Genomic DNA, 27542 nt, shown 5'->3' with positions numbered 1-27542 from the left:
ACTTCAAGAGTACATGGGTGTGATTCAAGGGAGTTTGGAAGGGAAGGTGTCGGATGAGGTTGCTACACTTGAGAGAGAGGATTGCTAACTTACAGAGAGTGGCAGCTGCCTCGTCGAGAATATGATTGCCTCGCCCACTTTGCCACCAGGAATTGAGGGGTTCAGCATGACAAGAATGCTAGCTGCTTAACATTGTAAGACATAGAACGTCTTGCTTTGCCTCAAAAACAAAGAAATCAGGGTTGCCTCAAAATTTCCTCCCCTTTTTACAAATATGAAGAAAGAAAGAAATCATGATAGAAGTTTAGACCGCTCATACTAGTTCAAGAAAGTAGATCTTATAAGGTAATCTGCAACCTAAAGAATCACAATTTTTTTTTCCTCTACTTCTCTTAAGGAGGGGTGCTTTAGCATTTACTAATAACTTCGAAAGTCGTTAGCTCCTCTCTAAATTAACCCTAGGGTACTTTGAGTGCTCTACTTGTAAATAAAAAGGGGATGGACCTTTTCTTACTTGCTTTTATCTCTTCACTAGTGATCGGCTTTCCTACTAGGATGCCTCAAATTTGATGACATATTAAGGGAAGCCCCGGATAGAGACAATTTTTAATTTGTTCAAATATATATATAATTAATGGTTGGATGTTGGCGTAGGTTGGAAGGAGAATAGATATATTATCCATTTGTCCCCGAACGTAAAATTCATTACTCATTCAGACGGCTAAGAAAGATGGAAGAAGAAGAGAGCGAAGGAATTATTTATTTATCTTCGATGCCAGAAGGAGTCGTGGCTAACATCTTGTCGCTGACGACTCCATCGGATGCCTGCAGATCGTCGGCGGTTTCGGGGACTTTCCATGCGGCGGCGCAGTCGGACATCTTATGGAACAACTTCCTGCCCATCGATTGGGAATCTTTGGTTTCTCGGAGGAAAACCAGTGACCTGAATTTTGATCCAATTTCCAGTTCGAAAAAGGAGATCTTTTTCTCCCTCTGCGACTGCCCACTGCTGATTGATGACGGCAACAAGGTAACCTTTCTGATTCCCCTAATTTTTCTAATTTGCTATCCATCTCCTACTCCTCCGCCTGTGCCCATCGTCGGATCAGAAGTTCTTTTCCTCTGAGGCGTTCTTTTCGAATACCTTCGCCAAAAAAATTATTTTCAAAGTTCGTTATTCATTGGTGAAAAGTTGAAGCTTATAAATTTGGTTCTTTCCTGCTTAATCTGATCAAAGTTAATAAGATGCTTGTTTAATCAAATAAAAAGGGCCTCTGTTGTTAGGATCCCACATATATACTGTTTCTGCATGTACAAATATGAATCCGTAGAGAAGTATGATCTGGGATTTATACATACTATGCTTGAGCTACTGGGTTATTTTAACGTTTAAATTTCAACAAAAGCTGTCGAAATTATCAAATTTCTTGTATTCTAGTCAATCTGTGAAGGTTTTGGTATCTTCCCTTGGTAAAGTTTCAAGGTACGGATTATTTGATTGTATAAATTGGTTCATAAGTTCATAAGTACATCTTTTTAAGCTGAGTGGGTTCAATGGATGGCGTTTGGCAGAGCTTTTCATTGGACAAATGGAGTGGTAAAAAATGCATAATGCTTGGAGCAAGGGACCTGAAGATTATTTGGACCGACACCCCTGACTATTGGACTTGGATATCACATCCTGAGTCGAGGTTTAACTCTCAAATCCCCTTAACTTGTTTCTTTTCCTTCTGCTTCTAATATTTACTTTGTCCTTTTAATGTGGGTGTGAGAATCAGGTTCGGGGAGGTGGCTGTTCTCCTCCAGGCGTGGTGGGTTGAGTTACGTGGAAAGATAAGCTGCAAAATGTTGTCCGCTGCAACAACTTATGCAGCTTACTTCGTGTTTAAAATGAATGAACGATATTATGGGTTCGATATAGTTCCTGCTGATGCCAAGGTGGGAATCGTTGGCGGTGAATGCTGCACCATTAGTGTGGGTTTGGACCCTTATTTAGACAACTCTCAACGGAAGCGCCAACGTTTAGTATGGATGGGAAGCAATACGCCTGGACATCGCCAACGCTTACGATGGATGGGAAGCAAAACCCATGCGCCTGGAATTAACATGTCAGGGATGGCGCTGCCAAAGGAGAGACATGACGGTTGGTTTGAAATCGAGATGGGAGAGTTCCATAATAATGGTGGAGATGATGAAGTTGAGATGGTTCTGAAGGAGGTTAATTGCAATTATTCCAAGTGTGGCCTCATCGTTCAAGGGATAGAGATTAGGCCTAAAAAGTCAGTTCTGCATAGATGATAGATCACAGATGGAGTGTTGTGAACTTCGGTAATGCAATAAACATGGGACCACCGAAAACTTTGCGTTGTATATGGACATAGGACAGGCAAGTAAACAGCTATTACATTTCAACCTAAATGTTACTATTTTCATTTCTCACCTTGAAAGTCAAGATTTGAAAAATTGATAATACCCTGTTCTCACTGTTCTTTTGAGATGACAACCAATAAGAAAAGTTTCAAGCTAAGTCAAAATTCATAAGACATTTCAATCAATCAGGCTTGCAACATGAGCTACTACTGCACTAACTACATTAAAAGATTACTAATAGAGCGACCAAAAACGCCCAACAGAATAGTGGTATTGCCGTCTTTCATGAATGACAGGATTTCAAGCTTTCGGCGGACTCGCTGATAAACTCATCCAATCTGGTACGGAGCTTGATGAGTAATTGGCTGCAGATATCTGGTTTTGTGCAGGGCCCGCACATAAGGTATATGACATTGCCCAATGGCCTCATATAAATCCCATCTTCCCGAAGCTTTAATAGAAGAGATCTTGAATACTGGGATGCATACCTGTTCAAAACCAATCAACTTAAGATATCAACCTCTATTCACTCACTGACCCACATATCATAACTCCTAGTGAAATAGGAAATTTGTTTGGGACGGCTATAAAAGGCATAATTTAACCAGCAAACAGAATGTCAGGTTGAATTTTCTTATTCTTTGATGTACCCTTCGGATTCAAAGATCCAAATATAACGTATGGCACTATTATTTGGAAGACAGATGCATAGCAGGGGACATCTATCGCAATAAGTCAGGTAACAATGCTAAAAGAAAAACTTAAGTAGATGAGGAGGCTCGAACATACCCGGCATCAGGGCCATATGCTTTAAGTTCTAGAGCAAAGAGTGTTCCCAATGCGACTACTCTATTCACCGCAGGATGTGATGAGATCAAGTGAACCAAATTTTCATCCCATAACTGTAAGCGTCAAAGAACAAATGAATCAAGAAAGCAAAAGAATTTTGGCAAGACCTTCGAAGTATAACATGACCTTGTATTGAGTCAACTGAGAACAAAATAAAAATATGATTGCACTTGCCTCCCTGAGCGATTTCCCTTCAGAATTGATATTCTGGTTCGTCTGAGGATTTTTAAACCATTTAATGGACTTAGCAGCAGCCGTGCAGCCCAAAGCATGAGCAGAATACGAGTGTCCGTGCAAAAGGGCCTCAAGCTATAAAATGAAAATGAAAAAGGGATTTTAACCGATTCGTAGATACCGTAAATTGTACGAGCAAGCATATTTCAGCTATGATTAGAGATTTAAGGGACGCCACGCAGATCATAATGGAATCATACACATCAACCACATTCAGAAGTCTGCAGATAAATTTTGATCGAGCACTACTAGAACTAATTGGAAATTCATAAGAATGCTGCCTTGGGAAAAGTTCAAATAATCAAAATAAACTGGCATTAGACGATGTTCGTATCATAGACAAACGATAACAAAGAGACATAGTTGATAATAATCGCACCCCTGGCGGAAATTACCTTAGAGTCACCAATAAAGGATTCAAATACAGAGTTTGAAGCTAACGTAGCAGATAACGGAATAATTCCACCGGTCATCAGCTTTGCGAAGCAGGCTATATCAGGTGCACAATGAAGCAGCTCTGCAGCAGTCTATAAGGAACCGATAGTTTGAATTACACTTACAATGTTATTGGTTCCAGCCAGAAAATGAAATTTTAATAAGATGAATGGCTAGGTACCTCACAACCCAAGCGCCAAAAACCAGTAAAAACCTCATCAAAGATGACGGGAATCTTTTGCCTTTTGCATTCTTTCACAAGTACTCGTTGGAAGAGAGGATCCACCATATGCATTCCTCCAGCACCTTGTATTACTATATAACAATTCCCAGGATATATGATAAAACAATTAGTAAAGGAAACGGCAGTTGTTGTTAGTTAAGCTACTCACGTGTACATAACCAGAGTCATAAACACTCCGGAGATAAAAATCCTGGAACACCAATGCTGTAATTCCATCGGAGGTACACAGGCTTATTATATATGACCTAATATCTTTCCCATCCCACCCACAACCCAGAATCCCAACATGATTGATATTTTTGATCGTGACATTCTCCATCTCATGAATTAGTCTTAAAACCTCATCTGAAAAGGCATTTTCAAAATGAGATAAAGGAATTGATTTATAATGGTAATATATGTAGGTTACCTGGTTCCATAATTAGTGCTCCAAGTAATGAATTGAACTTTGAAGAATCTGATAATTGTTGAGACAAGTATGCCGAATAGATTCCAGCCAAATCTGAACTGTCCCTCTTCTCATCAAATACCTCATTACGTGAACAGAAAACTGACAGAAATAACATTATATTAATAATACAAAAAAGGAGATATACTTTAATGGGGAAAACTATATTCACTTACAAAGACTCTCAGGCATCATGTTCTCTGGCTGCAATCCAACTGGCAATGAAAGATACCATTTACCTCCGTGCATGTAGACTGTAGGAGGATCCAAAAAAACACCTCTTCCAGAATACCTGTTGTGATTATGCAAAAAGTGATATTAACATGTTCCCAAGGACCTTCAGTATTAACCTCTTTCGTGCATTAACTAAAATCTTTTGTTAACAGATGAAAGTCCAAGGAATGGGCTAAACAAACTATCGGTTTTCTGTTAACATATAGTTTGAATTACACTTTGATCTGTTAACTAAAATCTTCTTGTGTTAACAGATGCAGCAGTCTATAAGGAACCGTAATTCTGAATACAAAAATCTATACCATGGTTGCTGCAGGAAGCCTGTATAACATGAGGGTGCCTGGGCTTCCATAGCTCCTAATGTATCACCATGATATGATCCATTGAGAGCCAAGACCTGGAATAGTAAATCTTTATAATGTCACCGACAAAAGTTCTTTCAAAAACTTGCACCATAATTTTGTGCGTGATTATAATTCAGTGTCAGTCAAACTAACATGTGGAACAAACTAATGAATTTCTGTAGTCAAGACCATGGGTAGCCAAGTACTACCTAGATATTTTGCGTTCTCTGCTAAAGTGAAGATATAGAGTATGGGAAAATAATTAGATAGGAAAAGGGTGCTTATTGCAATAATAAACCACTGACTACACGTCTGTTAGATTGTACTACTCTATGTCCTTGAGTTTGGAAGAGAGTTTTCTGTACTCCTAATCATGATGAACAATACAGAGAATCCCATAAACTTCTCTAGCATAGATTTATTGCAACCACCTTACCATAAGCTCAGGACGCGGTGCTTCCGCATTGCATTCTTGAGCATCATGGATTCCATGGTCAAAAGAAAACTTCCGAAAGGCCATCTTTAGTGCAATTTCAATAGCGGTAGATCCATTATCTGAGAAATACACCCTAGAAGCCCAACCTGCAAAAAATGGAGTCTTGATGTAAAATAAAGGTGTATAAACTAGTCGAAACAATTAGAAAATAAAATGAAGGAAAAGGCTAACACATCCTCCTCTGGAACTATAGGTTAGCATAACTTGCACAACACTTCCAGATTACAAAATCCTCGAATCACTTATTCAGTTAATAATGATTCATCGTTCAATTATTCTCGCTTCCATTTTATTTTATCAGTGTAGTTAAGACACTTGCAACGAAACCGAATGTGAAAAAGCAAATGGGTTGACATTTCACATAACAATTACTAATCTGGTGTCTAGTACAACTGTACAACAAATAGATTAACTTCTTAGCTAGAAAATTTATAGGTGTGAATACTTTTTTCTGGAATCGAAGATAATTCAGATAAGAAAATTCAAACCTCTCAAAGCCACTCATAACAATGTGTACGTGCCGATGGAAATTATAAAATAAATATCTTAAGTTTTAAGCATTATTTATCCGCAATATACATAATAATCTAACAAAAACAAACAGATCTAAGCAGAGAGAAAATATGGAGGAAGAACCAACTCTTTTTTTTTTTTTTTTTAATAAAAAAAAAAAAAGATAGGATGGAAGAAATAACCCTACTCTCTCATTCAACAACCACTATCATTATTCTTTCTTCCAACCTACTTTCTTATTTGTATCCGCTGACTATCAATAAGATTTAAGGTAACTAAAAATGTCCATTTACAAGGTACAGTTGCAGTCAAGGACTTCTTATTCGAGCGTAGGTTCATTAAGTTTATCTTGGAAGAGGTGATCGTGAAATATATGAACTGGACAAATAATTAACCATATGTGAACTCCATGGCAAACTATTTCAATTATGGGTATTTGATTTATAACTGAATCAAATTTTACGCTGCAGAGTAGAATGGTAATTGGGAGTCAGAAAAATCTAAAATATAAGTGATCAATATGGAACATGCCTAAATGTGTGAAGAATTAATAAATACATGACCTGACTATATGGAAAAATAGGTTAAAACAGTAAGGTAATAACCTTTTCCAACACCATCAAGTAAAAGCTCTGCACATTCCAAAGCTGGTTCATACACATTCTCTGGAAACATTACGTGCCCGAATCTTGCAGTAGCATAACCCATATCACTTGCTAGCTCAGTCTGAGAAAACCTAAACAGAAGGTGCGTTAAAGCAAAAACATGGGGGGTATGCTTGCTATTACAAAGAAATATAAGAATTCCACAGCTATATGCATAGATATATCATAAGAGCAAAAAGGAGCACTGTAGTTTATCATTTCAAGATTATGATCAAAGAAATGAAAAAGGGCAAGTAGTTTAACAAAAAAGCCTTGATGACATTATGAATCTACAACAAAGATTACTAGTAAAAAGTAAAATGATTATTTAACTTTCTGCTAGTAAGAATGAGTCTAAGATACTAAAACCTGAGTTTTCTAACAATCAAATGTTATAAGCAATTGTCACATAACATCATTCTTTAGTTGCCTCCAAATTCTTCCTGATTCACTCTAGTTAGAACCGAGATTCCTTGGACATGCAAACTAGATAGTGATTAATATATACCCTTAATACACATCCATGTTTGCAGTTGTGAAATGATTAGGGAAGGTACAAGGACACTGGGATTACGGTATTTGTTCTTCACCTTTTTATTTTTTTTAAATTGAGAGAATAGCCAAAACTTCAAACTAAATGAAACCAATAACACTAACTGCAACAACTTAAATGCATAGAGAAATAAAAGAAACAACGATCAAGAATTGACCTGTAAGGCAGCATCAGGGCCTTGTGTCCACCAACTGGCACAGGCATCAAATTGTTGAGTCATAAATTCACTGCCCTGATCCTATATAGAACATGCAGTGCAAACATAATATGTTACTATAATTTTGTATGCTACGTGCAAATCGAATATGAAAAATCATAAACGCATGCAGAATCAAGGTAGTGTCAGTTTCAAAGGCAGCATATTAAAATAATTGATATACGTGAAGTCAAAAGATCAAAATTAGTATTCAACACAGATCTATTAGACAAATTCTACTCCTAACTGATGTTACAATTTCTTCACATTGTGGAAAATATTTGCATAAATAAAGACTTGCACGCTTGGATATAATGTTTATTGAATAAATTTTATCAAACTAATATTAAAATTTTGAAAATAAAAATGCAGACATCCACGAATATGCACCATATGCACGGAGACTCCAACTGTATAAGGCTATAAGCAGAAAACATATGTAACTATATGTAAATATATTATTCAGTAACAACAATGTTGAGTTGCACCTTGAAAACAGTGAAGTTCTCACCACAGCGAGAATCAATTACTGTAACAGCTTCATCTGCCACAAGTTTATGCTGGGTGAATGGCCACCAAAAGACATTCATTGCCTTTTTAGGCATTTCTCGCAAGTTGTTAATTTTTTTTGAATGAGCTGATAACAATATTTCCTTCAGAGAATCAAATACGTTCCGAGAGGAATCGAACCAATCCATCAGATCGTCTGTTATATCAGCTGGAATGGGAGGTAGCACAAGAACTGGCACCCTAAAAGGAAAAAGTAAATGAACATGCCTCAAAGCTGAAATATAAATTGAAGTGAAAATTTTATAACCGTAGATTAGAAAAAGATAATTAGTCAGGAGGAATGGAATAGCATGATGTCATACTAGCGGCCACTTTATCCACCTTCCCTTGACAATTTCTAGCACTTACACTTCTGCAACTAATTTTTTTTAATACAGTTATTCCTATTAAGAAACACCAATGCCATAGAATAGCACGTCGCCTGCCACGGCCGTGCATGTGTACTTCCCTCATACGAAGTAAAATCAAAACTACTGCAATTTACCTATTTCGAAGATGAGAGCTTAACGGCACTTCATTAGCAAGCCCATTATCAGCAAAGATAATGGCAGCAACATCGTAACCTCGAAGTTTCAAAGTCTCATACGCTGAAATTGTTCCAGAAATACCACCCAGCTGACCATCACCAACAAGAAGGCAGGGCAAGCGAAAAGGCCTGATAGAATGAAATAAAAATCTGAAATTCAGGATTCAAGTAAACTTAGCCGCTAAGACCTATGATTCATACTAGTTTATGTGTTAAAGTTTGTAATAGCTGCATTTGTATCTGTTATTCATTAAAGTTTATGTGTCTGTATATACTTAAGGGATATATCATCTTTAGGATAGAGTTTATTCGATATTAATAAAACTCTTACTCCTTCATTAACACTTGTTATGGTATCAGAGCAAAATTTCATCGTGTTAAATACGATCATTCTCTGAAGGAAAATGATCAGATATGTCAACTGATTAATTTTTAACCATGATTGCCTACTCACTAAAAGTTCCTCTATGAATTTCAAATAAACAGAATATAAAGAACAAAAGAACAAATCCACTTAACATTCTCAATTCTAGCCGGAAAATTTAATTGAAATGTCCTGCCGCCAAAAGGGGTAAGAGGATGAAGAAAAAACAGAATATTCATTATCACAATAGGGTGTACCCAAAATGCGAGCAACAGAGAGGTCCAGCTATTGTAAACAAACACGTTAAGAGAAACTGTTCATTTCAAAAGAATTATTGAACATCTGGAGTAGATCCAGAATCCAACCGAGACGAATTCAGGTTAGTTAATTATTTGGCAATTGCAATATCGCTTAGAACTGAAATTTTCCTCGTGGCATTTTCCATTTCTGCAATCGGTAAAATTCTTCCTATGCTATGCTCCGTCCTTAAATTAAAAATAAAAGCAGGGCAGGGCAGTGAAGTACTAGTAGAATAATCAATACTACGTGGTACAACAATAGAATCTTGTAGGCACCTGTATAAGTCACATTGAAGGGACCCAGAAGGGCCTGGACTAGCAACCCCACCGGCTGTCTCGACGAGACACATGGCTTTGGTTTTTGCATCATCACTCTCGCCACTCGCTTCCAATCCAGTAGTCAAGCAACTCTGCAGGGACTGTAGCACAACGGCATCGTCCACCGGCCCGCTTTCCCTTTCAGCTGCCAAATGCGGCGACACTGCCTCTTTCCATGCGTACATGGTCTTACAGATTAGCCTCGAACCTATACCCGATTCCTGTCCCACCAATAGCTGATCTTCATACCGACCCAGGTCACACATTGCCAATTCGTTACCATTGACAATTCCGCAACCGGAGACGGAGTTAAGTACGGGGAGAGAAGCCTTGAGAACGTGGTCGGAGGCCAGAAGGGAGAGGTGAGCTTTGCGGCGTTGAAATAAGGAGGATATCTTCTGGAAGACGAAACGGGAATCGGAATCGGAAGGGAAGCCGGTTTGTATGGGCTTGAGGTAGAGGAATTGGGAGGGAGAATCGGAGAGGAGAAAGGAGGAAGCGAGGCCGGCGGAAACTAAGGATTTACCAACGGAAGTGTTGGAGCCCCAAACAATGTAAGTGGGATGGGAGAGAGGGAGGTGGGGAGGAGGCGGAGGAGTGACGGCAGTGGATAGGAATTTGATAAATGGTTGGCGAAAGTGTTGGCAGCTGCGGCGGAGGCGAAGCATGGTGGTGGTGGGGAGCTGTGGAACAGAACAAGGGTAGAATGGATAATTGGGGTTTTGCAGCTGCAGGTGGGTTTAAGAGTTTCAAGCAGAGGAGGGAAAGAGATGGGACCAGGGAGGTGAAAGTAGGTTAGCCATAAACAGAACGAAGCAGAGAAAATGGATTGTGAATATGCTGCACCAGTGGCCACCGGCCAGTCCCACAGCCTCTGATCTCCTATTGGTTCAGTCCTATTCATTTGGGTAGGTTAGACGGTTACAAATGTTATCATCAAATGGTGTGTCAGTAAAGACACTGACCCTCAAAAGAGTTGGATTGTGAAATCTCCATCGATGGTAGAGGGAACGAAGCATTCCTTGTAAAAGGTGTGGAAACCTCTCCCTAACATACGCATTTTAAAATTATGAAATTGACGATTATACAGATCAAAACGAACAACGTTATTTATTAATAGGGAGCTTTGACTTTTACAAGATGTACATATACAAAGCAAATGCCACCTTCCAAGAATATGATGATAAGATGTGAAGCTATATTGTCTCCGTATTTATTTACGAAAAACAATCCATATCAATCTCAATAAGCTACCCCTCTCAATAAAGATGGTCTATGTGGACAACAATGGTTTTTGCTAACACAGTGTTTTGTGCATCGACAATAGTTTCAATAGGATTGTTTCGAAGTCGAAATAAGATTTGTCCACAAAATTCAAAATTGTTGCAAATGATAATACATTTTTAAGGGTATAAACAAATGTATTGACAATTCATCCCCTTGATGAACAACAAACACTATAATGATTATGAGACATAGAACTATATTGTTTGTAGACAAGAGGTAAAGTCGATGAATGAAGATTTAACTTAGAAAACCAAAACAAGAACATTATCATTCCAACCACTCCGAATCCATGCATATTCCTGAAGTCTCTTTTTCAAGCCATTTGACTTTGGGTTTTACCAAATCTTCTTTCTCCAATCGCTACATCCATGGAGTCAAGCTCAGTGACAACAATCCTTCACCTTACCCTGTCTTCTTCAAGCTATGCTGCTACCTCTAGCATTTAATATTACAGTCAACTGCTTTTAGTAACAACACTACAACTTCGTCCATGTTTTTTTTAGCTTAAATTGATTCATATAACATTAAATTTTCATATAAGAAAACACAAGGGAAACTAATAGACTAAATTTGAAGAAAAGAAAAGTAATAAATTTTGAATTATTGTTCTTTGACATCTATAACCAAAAGTCAAAGTACGTAGTTGTTAGATGATTATTATTATTATTAAAAAGAAAGAAACTTTGGCTAAATATTATTTATTTATATAAAAGAATTCCTATATAATATATATATATACCGTGGTAAAAGGATTAACTGGTATATATTTAAATCAACGAATATTGGACTTTTTTTTTTCTTTTATATAAAGTGGTTGGTTTGGTTACCAAATTTTGAAGATAATCAACGCGTAAAGGGTTTGACAATAATTTGTTAGTATAGTTCTAAAGTTATCCAATTACTAATCTCGGTTATCATTTGGAATGCTTTGCAAGCTCGAGTTGACATGTTTGATCAAAGCATCTAAACCGACGTGGGATCTCACATCATTCTCATGCATTCCATGCGACATGATCACGTTATCTACTCCTACACGAGTGCTTCCAACATGGTTTGTCCTCACTCACATGCGTCTTGAAAAAAGTCCAAGTTCATAGAAGGTCACCTAATATAGAGTTGCTTCAAGTAAAACATGTTTAACCGTGAAGTTCTTATGATTAAATTACGAAAAGGAAGTGCATCTTGTTGACTTTAAATTCTTTTAAACACTTCATTTCTTATCGAACTAATGAACTACTCCTCTTTGTTTGACTTACGATGTTTACGGATTGATTATCTTTAAATAATTATAATAAGAGCATCTAAACTCATTGGAATTTGAGATTATGAATTTTTTTTTAAGAGAAGGCAATCATTTCTTAATCCCCGCTTTGAATAACGCATTACTCCTAGCATTATACCAAACATTGTATAAATATTAGCGAGGGAGAAGGGTTGGTAGAGCAACAAAGAAACTAAACAAAATTTGATTTGTTGTTATGTAGGATGTTTGAACATGGACTTCAAATAAGCTCACCCTAATTAGTCAACTTTAAACAACTTAGAACAATCATAATGCCACCAAATATTCCACATCAAATACTTTATAGTTTCTCGTTCTATCTCTATTTCTCACTTCATGTTTTGGTTGAATAAGAAATGATGCATATCCTGATCTTATCTACAAGGATTTCTAAGTGTTGAGATTAGATGGGTCTAATTTGGTGATGAAACCGAAAGGTCCGTGTCATTGGATATAAGATTCTTGGTGTGGGGAGAGACAAGCAGAAGAATGCTGTGATTGCCGCTAAGGATCTCACTCAAATTGGAAACTTGAGTATTAAATATTGAAAGAGTGAGTAGTTTATTAGGAATTTCGTGTTGTTTTGTTGCTTTTCGAGTTGTAATTTCTATGTGGGTGCGGTTCCTTGGAGCCTACATTTCTTAATTCCAAAAGTCATCGACACAAATATTTATCAAATAAATTACAGGCAAAACAAGTATGGCCCTTCTTTTCCTCTCTAATTCAATCACAGATTGGCATTAACCAAAAATAAAAGATTCATTCATGGGGTGAAAGATTTTTTGAAAGGAAATGGCTTGGTCATGCCTGGTAACCAAGCATGTGGCTGACATGCACAGGTGAACAAGTATAAGTCTCCCTTGCTAGCTTCTTAGAGATTTCATATCGATGGGATTCATATCGATGGGATTCAGGAACCAAACATTTCTTATAAGTATGTGAAAACCTCTTCCTAGCAAACGCGTTTTAGAACTTTGAGGAGAAGTCTAGAATGGAATTCCAAGGAGGACAATATTTGTTAGTGGTTGGCTTGGGTGGTAACAAATGGTATCAGAGCCAAACACCGGACGTTGCAAGGCATTGGTCGGAGTAGGGCTAAACCTTGTCCATAGTAGACACGTTTTAAAACTGTGAGGCTAACAATGATACTTAGCGGGCTAAAGCAAACAATATTTGCTAGTAGTGGACTTGAGCTGTTACAAATGGTATCAGAGCTAGACACTAGACGATGTGGCAGTGAGGACACTAACCCTCAAGGGAGTGGATTATGAGATACCACATTGGTTGGAAAGGAGAACGAAACATTTCTTCCTAGTAGATGCATTTTAAAACCATGAGGCTGACGACGATACGTAACGAGCCAAAACGGACAATATTTACTAGTAGTGGGTTTCGAATGTTACTTAATCAATTCCCATATACCAGGTTGAAGATGAGAGAAGAACATTGTTATAAAATATATGGTGAATTGTCCACACCAAGAATTTCATTCCAAATTATTCAACTTCATAATATATGATGAACATTTTTTCTTTTGCAGGAGAATGGCGACAAAGGGACAGGATGGAGGAGGTTCTATAACACCTCCCCATCACTAAATGAATAGATTTAAAAAAGTTAAGGGTAAGTTTTAAATTTGTGGCGTGGCCAGTTGCTTGAATTGTTTAAGATGCAGGACCGAACTAATCCAAAAAGTAAGAGAGATAGAGTAATTAATGATTCCACAAATGATATGGGGTTAATTTAGGGGGTTGTAAAGGGGGAGAGGTTGAGCGGAGAGAAGACTTTACTTTTTGTACTGAAAAATCATAAATAAAGTAATACAAAGCAAAGAGATTTCCCCCACTTTTTCAACCTATAAAGCCAGGGTCTTCTTCCTCCATTCTTTCCAAACACAAAAACCCTACAGGATCCAGGAAAGGTGTAGTAAGCAGAAGAAGAACCAAAAATGGGTCGAGCTCCATGTTGTGATAAAGCCAGTGTCAAGAAAGGGCCATGGTCACCTGAAGAAGATGCAAAGCTTAAAGCTTATATTGAACAGCATGGAACTGGAGGAAACTGGATTGCTCTTCCTCAAAAAATTGGTATAATATTGTAGAAATATAACAAACTCTTTTTTTTTTTTTTTTTTTGTCTCAACTTCATTTCTAGGGTTCTGAAATGTTTTGTTTTTGGATTCAAAATTGAAGGGCTGAAGAGATGTGGAAAGAGTTGCAGATTGAGATGGTTGAATTATTTGAGACCTAATATCAAACATGGTGGATTCTCGGAGGAAGAGGACACCATCATTTGCAACCTCTATATAAGCATTGGCAGCAGGTTTGACCCCAAATTCCAACCAAAACTTTCAAAATTAGTTTAGCTATCCATGTTACTAGATCTGAATTGGTCTACTTGTCTTTCTTCCTTGTCCTTGATTCTCTCTTATATACCAATTTTATATATTTGAAGTTTTAGAGTGTTGGTTTTTTCCCTTTGTCAGAGGCTGATTGTCTTGGAATTCTATGGTTGTGTCTTTTTAGGTGGTCTGTAATTGCTGCCCAGCTGCCTGGAAGAACTGATAATGACATCAAAAACTATTGGAACACAAAGCTGAAAAAGAAACTACTTGGAAAACCAAAACAATCAAATACCAATAATGGGATTTCACCTTCATCAACTACCAATGAAGACCCCAAAGAGGGTTTGAGTAACTCAGCCTTGGAAAGGATTCAACTCCATATGCAACTTCAAGGCCTTCACAATCCACTCTCTTTCTACACACACCCTCAGCTATGGCCCAAGCTCCACCCCATGCAGGAAAAGAAATTTCAATCCCTCCTGCCTCTAAACAATCAAAACCCTAATCATCTTCAAGCCACTCAACCACCCAAGGAAGCTGATTTCTTTCACACCAATTCTGTGTCTCTTCCTTATGAGATCCCAAGTTCAGGTGAATTAGCATCTGGGGTTCATCAAGTTTCAAACTTTGTGCAAGTGGATGAATTTCTTAACGACAAGGCGGAGGGTTTCATGTCACAACCTGAACAAGTGCCTGAATTTGATTGCTTTAAAGAAGTGGGTGGTTCTTCTAAGGATAGCTGCATGTGGTGGGCTGCTCAGAATGATCATGATATGAGATCCGCATCCTCCTCTAATTCCTGGGATTCTTCTTCTGTTCTTCAATCGGAATTGATGTTTCAAGATTTTGAGTTAGGGTACAATCTTTAGGGGACAATTTTTATGCGTAGGGGTTGGGAGAGAGACAAGGAAGCTGTTCAATTTGTCATGATTATAAGATGGATTTGCCTGCATGTGCCATACTAAGAATCTATGTCGTCAAGCTTTGTATATTAGTGTGAATAATGACGTTTAATCCACATTTTCACCTTGGATATTGCTATATCAATCTCTTAAATTAGTGCTCTTATTTTTTTCTTTCTAATCGAGTTACTCGTTGAACACGTATCAAACACTTGTTAACACATAGAGAACACATTAAATGTCTTGAAACCATTATAAACAAATGAACCAACAAATTAGGAGAATTGAGAATCAAATTAACACTATGTGTTTGAAAGAGTAAAACATGGAAATTAACGAAGACAGGAAAGACATGGGGATCCAAAAGATAGGCCTAGAAGTCAAACATGATATGATTATTAGTGGGTTTGGTGGAATTCTTGCTAGAACTTGGAGCCTTCTTAAACTTCACTTGAGTTTGAACCTCATTGAAAAATCCTTGAACTGCATTATCCACTTTGAAACTAGACTTATAAGTAACCTCTTCTTTGGAACTCAAAGGAACTTCCAGTTCCGTCATCTCATAGTAATGAACCGCTCGTTTTCCTCCCATGGCTGAAATCACAATGATGATGATGAGAGAAGAATAGAGATGGGTTTGGTGGGATTTATATGGGTAAAGAAGGGGAAACCTTTGATCTCCCTAGAAACGGTATCAAGGCTTTGAATAAATTTGATTCAGATGGAGCAATTTTGGGATAATGGGAAGCAGTTATTAAGCAAACAGTTATTAATAAGTTAAATAAATTTAAAAAAAATGGTTAGTATGTTGCCTATTCATCTTCTTTCCCAATCCATGCAATGAACCTCCATGTGAAATTTGGAACCTTCGCGTTCTTTACAATTTAGAGTAAATGGGCATTAAATGTAGGGAAGCACAAGAAACGTAACTCATTTTGCAAGAGGTAGAAGCCTGGGCCCAATTTGTGGAGATATATATGTATGGTTTGAGTGGGCATTATACTTCAAATTTTTAGTTAATGATAGCGAGACAATGATTGATAGAATTAAAGTGAATGAAAACTTCAACCAAGATCGTTGTTCTTCACTATGTTTAATATACATTTACTAATAATTTATTTCTTTAAACCTTAGATTGTGACACATTGAGCTCTTAGATAATCAATTCTAAAACTTAAAGGAATATCATGCAAAAAAAAATTTATAAACCTTCCATGGCATTTTAAAAAGTGTATTTAGCCCTTATTTGGCTTAAACTTTAAACCGATCATATGCACAATAACAGGGCTGTATATTTGACTTATCACACATTCAGTAATTGTTTTAAAAAGAAAAAATAGTATTTATGAGGCCCAAATAAATGTTTGTGAGTTGGCAGAGAGGGGCATAAGTTTGTGAACAATGACGTATGAGATGGAGCTTACTAATTTTAAAACCAGAAAATTTATTGGAAGACTTTTGGGGTAGATGCGGCCTCTGATTTTAATATTAATGCTCAAATGATTGAAAAAGAACACACAGTTTTGTTTCAATAATCCTGATTTGATGCCCTCCTCCCCTTTTACACCCTATCTAATCTTCTTTCTTTCTTTATGTTCATTCAATCACACACCCTTTAGTTACTTTCTTTCTTTATGTTCGTCCAGATGATGCATCACAAAAAGAAAAAAGTTACAAATTTTTAAAGTTTTGATGTAATGAAACGATCTATACCTTCAATTTTTAAGAGGGCCAATAATTTGGAGTTGAACGATATTCTTTATATGAATAATAATTTATGTGTGATAGCAAAAAAGAAAGTGGTAATCATTATCGAACATGGGTGCCACCCCATAAGTCTTCTTTATCCAACCACTCGACTCCATAGCCATTCCTTTATAAATATCATCACTTTCTTCACACCAAGGAATACCCTCCAAAAATAAAGGCTGCCCAATACAAAATCAAGCTCCATTGAAAAAATGCAAGCATATCTTCTCATACCCATCGCCATTTTCATCCTCCTGAGCTCAACCGGCCACGCCACTGCAGCTCTGGTGAAGTCCGACAAAGCCCTGCAGAAGCAATTCCTCGGCCCTCACAATGCGGCTAGATACGCCCTCCGGTTGGCTCCATTAGTTTGGGACACCAAATTGGCTCGCTACGCACAGTCATACGCCAACAAGCGGCGGGGGGATTGCGCTCTCCGACACTCCAACGGGCCGTACGGTGAAAACATTTTCTGGGGGAGTGGCAATGCGTGGTCTCCGGCACAGGCCGTGGCCGATTGGGTGTCGGAGCGGAAATGGTACAGCTATTGGTCAAATTCTTGCGTGGAGGGTGAACTGTGCGGCCATTATACGCAAATAGTGTGGCGGTCCACTCGGCGGATTGGGTGCGCTAGAGTCAGTTGCAAGCAGGGTAAAGGCGTCTTCATCACTTGCAACTATGATCCTCCTGGTAATTACATTGGGGAGAGACCTTATTAAAATTTATCTCACCTGCCCATTTTGTTGTCATCGGAGTTTGGAGAGTGTATATTTAAGTCAATATTTGTTTGTAAAAGTTGATGTGGTTCTGTGTCTCTGAAATTCACATGTAATTGATTGATTTTATGTGCTGTACCCAATACCTGTATCCCTATAATATATATATATTATATTTTCCCATACCCCCTCCAAATAAAGCTTACATTAAATATTTACTCCAATTTTGTTCATCGATTTAAATGCTCCTCATTCAGATTTTTTCTCCGACTCCCGTGGCTGTGCTTAATTTTCATTACTTTATTTCCTACAAGTTGTAGCGGCAACATTAAATAAAGATAGCCATCTTCACTTATCGGAAATTAATTTATAAAACAAATTATTCTTCTTAGATTCAATAGATTTAAATATGAAAAAAGAAGAACAGAGTTGAAATAATGTAGCTATAGCTATTCTATTAATTGTAGAAGATCACATGAGTGTTGCGAGTATTAATAATGAAACAATTATTGATTTGGATCTTAAGCATTGTTCTACCTTGATTGCAAAAAATCAAATGCGGAGGAGTCTGATAAAGTTAGAATAGTGGAATTATTCTGGACATGCATTTGTGGGCCTAAGCGTTCAACTGTGGGCTCCACAAGCCTTTGTATTCTCTTTCAGACGGGCTCTGATTGGGCCCAACACTCACGCCAATCGAGGCCCATGTCAATAATAGAGTTAGGTAATTAGAATTTTGTTTTGAAGCCAAAAGTTTTATAAGAATATTGCAGAATCCAACTGTGTTATTTTGTATTTACGTTCTTGGATTTGATAATATTCTAATATGTGATTGAATTAAAGTATGTGATAAAGATAACCCATGTGAGCATGCATTATTATATTACACACAGACTGCTTCAATTATATTAATCGCTGATATTCAGTATGTACGAAACAACAACAACACAGCACATCCAAAAGGCTATTTATTATACTTCTCTCTAGTAGGGCCGCTCGCCTATGTAGTTGCCAGGGGGATCGTAGTTACAAGTCATGAAGACATCCCCATCGTCGCAAACGACACGAGCGCAGCCGAGCCTTTGAGTGTTTCTCCAAACGATCTGCGTGTAATGGCCGCACATTTGGTCAGCCTCGCAGCTGTTGGTGGCGTATTTGTAGTACTTGACTTCGCTAGCCCACGCAGTCACAGCATCCAGTGGCCTCCACGCTGATCCACTCCCCCAGTAAATGTTCTCCCCCAGCTTAAAATCGTCTTCAGGGAAAGAGTGTTGCAGTTTACAATCCCCCTTTCTCTGTCCTGCCCACCACCTGGCGTACTTCTCGAGCTGGAAGTTCCATGCCAGTGGCAACTCAAATTTTGCCGCTCGAATCAGATTGTGCGCAAATAGAAACTCTAGAGACTCGCTTACGCAACCCCAGCAAAGTTGCTTCGACACCCTGTAGATGGTTTCGTTGTCCAGCTGCTTTTGCTTGTTTGTTTGCACTTGCACACCAGATGTTTGAGAAAAGTTGTGAGAGAGAACTTGCGGCGGAAGGAAGGCTAGTAAGAGAAACAGAGCTAGCAGCTGCATTTTCATTGTGATTATTGCTGTTGTTGGCAGGGGATGGCTGGTGATTATTGTTGCTTGCTTCTGCCTATATACGAGTGTTGTGAGGAGATATGCGTAATGGGCTGGATTTAGTGGGGACGAAGGGGGCGCTTAGTTGTGGAAATGGAGGAGTCACTGGGCCATAGAATCATAAAATATGTGGTCTATGTGTTGAACTTCTGTGGTTGGGTTTTGGTTCTTGCATGGTGATCACATTCTCACAGGTAGACACATGTATAGAATATACATGGCTATCAAGTTTTATGGCGTCTCGTGAATTAGCTAAGTGGTTCCCGTGATACTCTCTTGTTTTTTCACGAGGACAAGATGCCATCACAATGCATTCTAGAACATAGCACGTGGCAGAAATATTGTAGTTAAACTTTGCTTAACTGGTTACATGGTACAAAAGATCTAAGATATATTTCAAGTAAAACATGTAGCTTATAAAGATTGTGAAATCTTTTTTATCTTTTGAATGTATGTAACTCAAGATGCTATTTTTTTGCGTCCATAATTCTTGGGTCGGATCCAAATATTTGAGCTGAATGTTCGTTTGGGCTTCATAAACTTTAACACTAGCAGCAGCCCCATAAAGAATTGGATCCTCTCTCGAAAATTGATAGGATTATTGAAATTTCTGATGCTTTTGAGCATCTCACTTCAAACAACGTCTAATGCAGGTTTTAGCTAGGTTGGAATTCTGGGGTGCTCCTGAAGGTTTCCTTGCCGAGGAGAAGTTGCAAAAACCTCATCTATTCCTTAGAATGGTTATTGACTCTGTGTTAGGAATCACGACTCTCCACAATTATATGATATTGTCCACTTTAAGCATAAATTCTTATGACTTTGCTTTGGACTTCCCCAAAAAGCCTCGTACCAACGAAGATATATTCCATAAACCTATGATCATCTTCTAAATTAGCCAACGTGAAACTCCCTCCCAACAATCCAACAATTTGAGAGATCTAAAATTCATGTGAGTACTGAGTTTTGTATAATAACAGTAAGTTTCCTGTACTTTGTATGTTATTGGTGATTGACTTTATACATTGTCTTTGAACTTTTGTTGTTTAGCTCAGCATAACGTGCGTCTAAACGTCGGGTGGCAGATGCAAATGTGAATCATGATCATATCCTTCTACAGCCGAGAGATCAGTAGATGTTTCAGCACTTGTTGACATAATGGTATAGGCTTGAGGTTCTCGTCTATGACAGCTCTATTCGAAGCTAGCAACCACGTGTTTGACCCTTTTCATCACCAATCAAGCAGCGAGGCTACTCATGATAGGCCAATTCATTACAAGTCCAATTCACTAAAAAAACGAATGTGAATTGGAAAAGTAGGTTGAAGTTCATGTGGCCAATCAAAGTTTGAGAATAGTCAATAAATTCTTCTACTTGTTCTTGGCCACTCATTAATTCTCTGAAGCTCAGTTTTTCACCATCGGTCTCTTTCAGAGTGAAGGACAGATGTACAGTAAAGAATTGAATGGTCAAAGTACACCCAGTTTGGTTAATGCCCCCAAACTAGTAGTTAGAAATGGCTGGTTGAGTCAACCAAAATCGAAACGGTTTCGGTAACCGTCTTTACTACTAACAAATATTGTCTGTTTTAGTCTATTACGTATTACCGTCAATCTTATGATTTTAAAAGACGTTAGGAGAAGTTTCCACACGTTTTTAAACTGCACATGACTTCTTCCCGGTTTGAAGAGGGGACGGAACAGGTAGACAAAATAAAATTTACAAAACTAAGGCGTGGAGGCGGCGAAGTGATCTTTCAACAGCACTCTGTCTCAGCTACAAAAGGGGCCCCCAACATTTAATAGCGATGAAGACTTGGGTTACTCCATGGTTATAAACGAATTGAATTTCAATGTGGTATGAGTAAAATGATGTCCAAGGCCTCTCTCAGCCGTCCTCGTGGGTTTCGACATCCATGCTGGGGAGATATATGGAAATCGCGTGTTCTTATCGTGTAAAACATGAAGCAAATAATATTGATTAGCCTAACAATATTATGGGCATGTTTCTTTCCAACAAAACCATATGTTAGGAAGTATTCATACGAAACCTTTGACGAGTAGTAGCAATATCAAATGAATAATTAAAAATTATGGTTGATAATTGGGTTGGGACAAAATGCAAGAAAGGAGTCAAAAATTGCTGGCAACACAGCGACGTTACAAGATGTGCGCACAATCACCTTGTTCATATATTGATCCCAAACTCATAGTTTTTTTTAGAGGGATTAAGTGTTCATTTATATCTTATTTTCTATTTAGAATTAAAGATTGGTAATGCTTTATATTTTAATTTTAGAAATTAAAGATTTTTCGTAAAGTAATTTAATTTTTCATGAGATTAAAAACATACATAGAACAACATAGGTATCCAAAAATTTGACTTGGGGACATTTTGGTAATTACAAAAACATGCATAACTCACTTGACCATAAACTCTTCTCATTATTTCATTATAGAGCCATTTCAGAAATTTTTTATACTCGCATATTTATCCATAAACGCCATTCAGAAATTTTAAACAGGCACGCATGCTCTAACCACTTGAGGGATGTTGGCATACTAACATATCTTTGTGATTCCTACGAGTATTACTTGTCTAAAGTATGTGTGGTTACTCACTTGGATGATACGTGTATTTTTTTGCGTATTGAGAATTTCTTCACTTAATAGTTTCTTTCATGAATTTGGTACGGAACTCCTCCGAGAACAATATACTAAAAATTCAAAACCTAAATCGAAGTAAAACTCATAGATTTAAAGAAAAAATAAGAATAAGAACAAGAACGATAAACTTTTACGGATTCTTCAAGAATTTGGAGAAATGGAACAAACACGGAGACTTAATAATCTAAAATTGTGTGGCTTCCTTTTTTTGTATGAGCTAGCGTTTACAATGTTGTAGTCGTGCCAAATTGGAAAAATTTGTGCTTTAAAAAACAGATTATATTGCTAAATATTTGACCAATGCCAAAACAAGCATGATTAGTTCTCCACTACTCATCATACTAATCCAATGGATATGCTATGGAATGCTACACAATTTCTTATCTTCTTCTCTTATCCAAACCCATACATTTGACTACTCACATTTCAATCATCATCATCATCCGTTTAAAAATTTTTTAATTTAGAAATCCAACGATCTTTCGAATAAATCGAGAATAATCATAGATTGATTGGAAAAAAGAGTTTTTGTATCAGATTTGGTGAGTTTTAAGGCTTTAAATTTTGTCATCAAATTCTAATAATTTTGAATGATTCTCGTAGGAATCATCGTAACGAGATCTATTATTTTGATGAAGAAATTAAGAGCTAACTTAAACCAAATTTCTTCCTGAGATAATGAAGTTAACGGTAATTGAACCCTTGACTAGTTGGGTCTATAGTTTGAGTCATTTCCCTCTTCAAAATTTAGAACATAGCTATTCAAATTTTCTTCAAAGTTCTATTATAGGATTGATTTAGATATGATTGATTTTGAGAATAAATTAAATTAAATTGATAGTGATGGAGCCTTAAAAGCATGATACACGATTTAGGTAGGCATGTGTGTCCAACTACGATGATCTACTAAATACCATATGAAATTAAGTGATATATGAACATGATAGATAAATTAGTTATGCAAATAATGATCCACAATTGTTGATATGCTACAAGATAATATGATTATACTATTGGGTGTGAGAACAGTTAGTAGGGTCTCCAAGTGTTCCTTAGCTGTGAATTTGTTTGAGTAAAGGTAATGGTCAACACTAATATATGCCATGGAGTCAATTCTTTCTAGTAGTACATGTTATGAGTATTATTAGAGAGTTTTAACTAATCTCTCGTAGTACCTTTATCTCAATCGAAAGGTTGTGTGCAAGAGTTGATGCTCCGACAAGGTTGTGTGAAAGAAATGGGTGAGTTAAATAGATCATCCTAGAATTCCAAGACAACCCTATTGAGAAAAATGAGCTCCAAAAAGCCGAAGGATGAAAACCCATGAAACAAGAACCCTAAATGCTAGTCTATTCACTGTATTTGGATATGATATAAGACATAAAAATGATATTTAGTGATTACTTTTATGCTCCGCAATGCTGCTTTGTTTTTAAAATAAAACATGAGCTTTTGGAGTCTTGTTGGATATCAGGCATGTATATATCTTTGTAAGATGCATAAGCAAAAGTAGATACGCAAGGAGTAGACTTGAGGCACAGGGATTATGTTTGTGTTGTGCTTAATAAATGAACAGGCGTGGGGGAGGGGGTAGTGTTTTACACGTTCTTAAGTCTAATAATTTTATAGTTGTGTTATTAAATTGTAATTTATGAGGCATGTGATTCTCGTGTGGCTCCGGGATTTGACTACAAAGCAATTGGGAAAGGCAGGGGAGGAGAGGTGATTCAAATGTCTCTTCCCCATTATAAAATCATCTCACAACTGCTGCATCTAATCTAAGCATAGCATGCATGCATAATTTCCTGTGTCGGTCTCTAAATACTGATTCAAATGTCTTCCCTTCTCACCAATGCTTTCCTTCCTCTGCTCCGATCCTCTCACAATCCGCGTCTCAACTTCAAACAACCCAATTCTGCTTCTAATAAAGTCTCTCTATCTCTCTGTTCAGCTCTTTTTCGACGGACTATGTCAGTGTTAGTGACATGATTTTGTGTTTAATTTGATTTACAGTGGAACGGAGTGGTTTGTTGTAGCGATGATGCCACATTTGATGAGAGGCAATCAGTGGACGTAAGAAACAGAGAAGGGGAAAGAGGAGTGAATAAACTGGAGAGGGCTCTCAACTTCACGGGAGACAAGCCAACCACTCCCATTCTCGACACCATCAACTATCCCAATCACATGAAAAATCTCTCCATCCAGGTACAATCGAATAACAACCATTTTTCCGACCAATAACATTCATTTTTAAACCTCAGCGGTCTTTTCTTACAGGAGCTTCAAGAATTGTCGGATGAGGTTCGAGAAGAAATAGTATACACAGTATCGAAAACAGGGGGGCACCTGAGTTCGAGTCTGGGCGTGGCAGAGCTGACGGTGGCACTTCACCATGTATTCAGTGCGCCAGAGGATAAGATAATTTGGGATGTGGGTCATCAGGTATGTGCGTAAATGAGGGGCTTTTGATTGTCGTTTGAAGCATTGGGGTGAACAAGTATTGACACATGTTGGGGGAAATTGAAAACTGCAGGCGTATGCTCATAAGATGTTGACGGGTAGAAGGTCCAGAATGCACACAATCCGTAAAACATTTGGCTTGGCCGGGTTTCCGAGGAGGGAGGAAAGTGGTTTTGATGCCTTCGGTGCTGGCCATAGTTCTACCAGCATTTCTGCTGGATTAGGTACTCCTTCCCACCTAACCAACAATACTATTTCAAGTCTTACAACTTCATTGTTGTTCGTCCTGCAGGAATGGCCGTAGCTAGAGACATACTAGGAAAAAACAACCACGTAGTGTCAGTTATAGGCGACGGAGCCATGACTGGGGGAATGGCATACGAGGCACTTAACAACGCCGGTTTCCTAGACTCAAATCTCATCATCATCTTGAACGACAACAGACAAGTTTCTTTGCCCACTGCCACCATCGATGGTCCCGCTCCCGCTGTCGGTGCTCTAAGCAATGCTCTCACTAGGCTCCAAGCCAGTAAAAAGTTTAGACAACTGCGTGAAGCAGCGAAGGTACGTACATACTAACCACAGATTTTGCAACCCCAACTTTTTTAGTTTTGTAATTTTGGAATCTAAAATGTGGGAGTGGTGCAGGGGTTGACGAAGCAGATGGGGGAACAGGCACATGAAATTGCAACGAGATTAGACCACTGCATGAAAGGAATTGTGGGAGGGTCGGGGGCGTCGTTATTCGAAGAGCTTGGAATATATTATATAGGTCCAGTGGATGGGCATGACGTGGAAGATCTTGTATATGTATTGAAGCAAGTGAAGTCTATGCCTGCGCCTGGGCCTGTTCTTATTCATGTCGTCACTGAAAAGGGCAAAGGCTATCCACCTGCGGAGATTGCAGCCGACAAAATGCACGGTAAATACAAGTCGTAAGCATTGAAAAAAGGCAGGCAAATGAGAGTTAAGTGCTAAACTTTTTGGTTGGTTACAGGAGTAGTGGAATTTGATCCAAGGACGGGGAAACAGATAAAGAAGAAGACGGAAACTCTTTCCTACACGCAATACTTCGCAGATTCATTGATAGCAGAAGCTGAGAGAGACGACAAAATCATAGCCATTCATGCTGCTATGGGAGGTGGCACTGGTCTCAACTATTTCCAGAAACGATTTCCCAATCGTTGCTTTGACGTAGGAATCGCGGAGCAACATGCTGTTACCTTTGCTGCTGGCCTAGCCGCCGAAGGCCTCAAGCCTTTTTGCGCTATTTACTCCTCTTTTCTTCAAAGAGGCTATGATCAGGTAATAAAGCGGACACCCCACGCTCAATCTCAAAGGAAGTGCATATAAGATTAATTTGAGCATTTGTATGTGTTTGGGGAAATGTTGTGCAGGTGGCTCATGATGTAGATCTACAAAAGCTGCCTGTGAGATTTGCAATAGACAGAGCAGGGCTAGTGGGTGCGGATGGGCCGACCCATTGCGGAGCATTTGACACAACGTTTATGGCATGTTTACCAAATATGGTGGTCATGGCTCCTTCAAACGAGACGGAGCTCATGAACATGGTGGCCACGGCCGCCGCCATCGACGATAGGCCCAGCTGCTTCAGGTACCCAAGAGGAAACGGGGTTGGCTCTGTTCTTCCCCTGCACAACAAAGGCACTCCATTGGAGGTATACACACACTTCCATCAAACCCAACTTCTATGCTTCTTTGAATAAGTCTCATTAACGTGGCATGGAAACTCAAAGCCCCCAAATTACATACAGGTGGGGAAGGGAAGGATTTTAAGAGAAGGAAACAGAGTGGCCATTTTGGGATATGGAAGTATAGTACAAAGATGCATGGCGGCGGCGATGGTGCTTCAACAATACGGCATTCAAATAACAGTGGCGGATGCCCGATTTTGCAAACCTTTAGATGGAGAATTGGTGAAGCAATTGGCAAGACATCACGAGATACTCCTCACGGTTGAAGAAGGATCCATTGGAGGGTTTAGCTCTCACGTTTCCCATTTTCTGGGATTAAATGGATTGCTTGATGGAAATCTAAAGGTATGCATGCAACAAAGAAACACAAAACTAAAGGATGTTTAATTTACACCATGAAATAAACATGTTGCGTTTGGCTGTGCAGTGGAGGGCAGTGATGCTTCCTGATAGATACATCGACCATGGATCACAGATGGACCAAACCCAAGAAGCAGGGCTGAGTTCGAAGGATATAGCGGCCACTGTTTTATCACTCATAGGGAAAGGCAAAGACAGCTTTCAACTCGTAAACTTATAGATAATATTGTTGAAGAATAATAATAATAATAATAATAATCATAATTAAGTAGCGCCTGGTTGATCTCGATTGCTTGTATCTGTAGTTACTTAGTGTATATATATAGTTATATAATCATTCCTTCGGCCATCCCTTTCCTACACACACACATATATATATATATAGCAATGGCGTTACCAAATCTGCACCCACCTATGTTTGTGGCATCAAATATTGATGAAGAAGATGGAGAACAACCCCCTTTGATCAACTGTGGTATGACAAATAAATCAGCCAATATAGGATTTATCCCAACCATTTTCAAAATATAACAATATGTTTGACAAAGAAATTGCAGCCCTATTTAGACATTTCAAAATCATTTATTTTTTACCTTCAAATATCTTTACTACACATTTACTATTGATAGATTAAATTTGCATTGTTTATCAAATTGTCGATGCTAAACGTCTATAAAGTTTACCACTCAATCATTCATTTACCTTATCAATAAATTTTACCATATCAATAAATCAAAAACCATAAAGGTGTTTGTGATGGAAATGAACTATTCGTCTCACAATGGTGGAAGACTTATTTAAAATTAAA

General features: G+C 38.1%; 6 protein-coding genes across 6 annotated transcripts; 4 read left to right on the top strand and 2 right to left on the bottom strand.

Annotated features, from left to right (window-relative positions):
* The first annotated feature begins 6 nt into the window (after window positions 1–6).
* LOC111496008 (pathogenesis-related protein PR-1-like) lies at window positions 7–18138 on the top strand. Its single transcript, XM_023146224.1, has 2 exons — window positions 7–17; window positions 17356–18138. The coding sequence occupies exon 2, from the start codon at window positions 17411–17413 to the stop codon at window positions 17915–17917; it is 507 nt and encodes a 168-aa protein (XP_023001992.1). The 5' UTR covers window positions 7–17; window positions 17356–17410; the 3' UTR covers window positions 17918–18138.
* On the top strand, window positions 604–2447 carry LOC111495985 (F-box protein PP2-B10-like). The gene is made up of 3 exons (XM_023146196.1): window positions 604–1030; window positions 1573–1691; window positions 1779–2447. Exons 1-3 carry the CDS (start codon window positions 731–733, stop codon window positions 2296–2298), a joined length of 939 nt encoding a protein of 312 aa, XP_023001964.1. The 5' UTR covers window positions 604–730; the 3' UTR covers window positions 2299–2447.
* On the bottom strand, window positions 2389–10433 carry LOC111495968 (bifunctional dethiobiotin synthetase/7,8-diamino-pelargonic acid aminotransferase, mitochondrial). Its single transcript, XM_023146174.1, has 14 exons — window positions 9596–10433; window positions 8615–8785; window positions 8049–8310; window positions 7522–7602; window positions 6773–6893; window positions 5595–5740; window positions 5117–5211; window positions 4757–4872; window positions 4542–4682; window positions 4070–4203; window positions 3849–3980; window positions 3394–3528; window positions 3160–3272; window positions 2389–2858 (listed from the first exon to the last, which is right to left on the bottom strand). Exons 1-14 carry the CDS (start codon window positions 10303–10305, stop codon window positions 2654–2656), a joined length of 2562 nt encoding a protein of 853 aa, XP_023001942.1. The 5' UTR covers window positions 10306–10433; the 3' UTR covers window positions 2389–2653.
* LOC111495977 (transcription factor MYB36-like) lies at window positions 14116–15574 on the top strand. Its single transcript, XM_023146184.1, has 3 exons — window positions 14116–14290; window positions 14396–14525; window positions 14729–15574. The coding sequence occupies exons 1-3, from the start codon at window positions 14155–14157 to the stop codon at window positions 15414–15416; spliced, it is 954 nt and encodes a 317-aa protein (XP_023001952.1). The 5' UTR covers window positions 14116–14154; the 3' UTR covers window positions 15417–15574.
* Window positions 18139–18731: 593 nt separating the features above from the next.
* On the bottom strand, window positions 18732–19927 carry LOC111470529 (pathogenesis-related protein PR-1-like). Its single transcript, XM_023116071.1, has one exon. The coding sequence runs from the start codon at window positions 19492–19494 to the stop codon at window positions 18898–18900; it is 597 nt and encodes a 198-aa protein (XP_022971839.1). The 5' UTR covers window positions 19495–19927; the 3' UTR covers window positions 18732–18897.
* Window positions 19928–23857: 3930 nt separating this feature from the next.
* LOC111472028 (probable 1-deoxy-D-xylulose-5-phosphate synthase 2, chloroplastic) lies at window positions 23858–27096 on the top strand. Its single transcript, XM_023117714.1, has 10 exons — window positions 23858–24128; window positions 24213–24404; window positions 24477–24641; window positions 24733–24883; window positions 24952–25223; window positions 25308–25581; window positions 25657–25964; window positions 26057–26338; window positions 26435–26719; window positions 26802–27096. The coding sequence occupies exons 1-10, from the start codon at window positions 24033–24035 to the stop codon at window positions 26952–26954; spliced, it is 2178 nt and encodes a 725-aa protein (XP_022973482.1). The 5' UTR covers window positions 23858–24032; the 3' UTR covers window positions 26955–27096.
* The last annotated feature ends 446 nt before the right edge of the window (window positions 27097–27542 follow it).

The sequence above is a fragment of the Cucurbita maxima genome, unplaced genomic scaffold (genome assembly GCF_002738345.1).
Source record: "Cucurbita maxima cultivar Rimu unplaced genomic scaffold, Cmax_1.0 Cma_Scf00002, whole genome shotgun sequence".
Taxonomy (NCBI): Eukaryota; Viridiplantae; Streptophyta; class Magnoliopsida; order Cucurbitales; family Cucurbitaceae; genus Cucurbita; species Cucurbita maxima.
This window is presented reverse-complemented; position numbering and strand designations above follow the sequence as displayed.

Coding starts and splice junctions, on each gene's coding strand:
- LOC111495985 (XM_023146196.1), top strand. CDS start 731: ATGGAAGAAGAAGAGAGCGAAGGAATTATTTATTTATCTTCGATGCCA. Junction 1,031..1,572: donor TGATTGATGACGGCAACAAG/GTAACCTTTCTG, acceptor GGCGTTTGGCAG/AGCTTTTCATTGGACAAATG. Junction 1,692..1,778: donor ATATCACATCCTGAGTCGAG/GTTTAACTCTCA, acceptor TGTGAGAATCAG/GTTCGGGGAGGTGGCTGTTC.
- LOC111495968 (XM_023146174.1), bottom strand. CDS start 10,305: ATGCTTCGCCTCCGCCGCAGCTGCCAACACTTTCGCCAACCATTTATC. Junction 3,981..4,069: donor TTTGGCGCTTGGGTTGTGAG/GTACCTAGCCAT, acceptor GGTTCCTTATAG/ACTGCTGCAGAGCTGCTTCA. Junction 3,529..3,848: donor CCTTTATTGGTGACTCTAAG/GTAATTTCCGCC, acceptor TTCATTTTATAG/CTTGAGGCCCTTTTGCACGG.
- LOC111495977 (XM_023146184.1), top strand. CDS start 14,155: ATGGGTCGAGCTCCATGTTGTGATAAAGCCAGTGTCAAGAAAGGGCCA. Junction 14,291..14,395: donor TGCTCTTCCTCAAAAAATTG/GTATAATATTGT, acceptor TCAAAATTGAAG/GGCTGAAGAGATGTGGAAAG. Junction 14,526..14,728: donor TATATAAGCATTGGCAGCAG/GTTTGACCCCAA, acceptor GTGTCTTTTTAG/GTGGTCTGTAATTGCTGCCC.
- LOC111496008 (XM_023146224.1), top strand. CDS start 17,411: ATGCAAGCATATCTTCTCATACCCATCGCCATTTTCATCCTCCTGAGC.
- LOC111470529 (XM_023116071.1), bottom strand. CDS start 19,494: ATGAAAATGCAGCTGCTAGCTCTGTTTCTCTTACTAGCCTTCCTTCCG.
- LOC111472028 (XM_023117714.1), top strand. CDS start 24,033: ATGTCTTCCCTTCTCACCAATGCTTTCCTTCCTCTGCTCCGATCCTCT. Junction 24,129..24,212: donor CCAATTCTGCTTCTAATAAA/GTCTCTCTATCT, acceptor TTTGATTTACAG/TGGAACGGAGTGGTTTGTTG. Junction 24,884..24,951: donor CAGCATTTCTGCTGGATTAG/GTACTCCTTCCC, acceptor TTCGTCCTGCAG/GAATGGCCGTAGCTAGAGAC.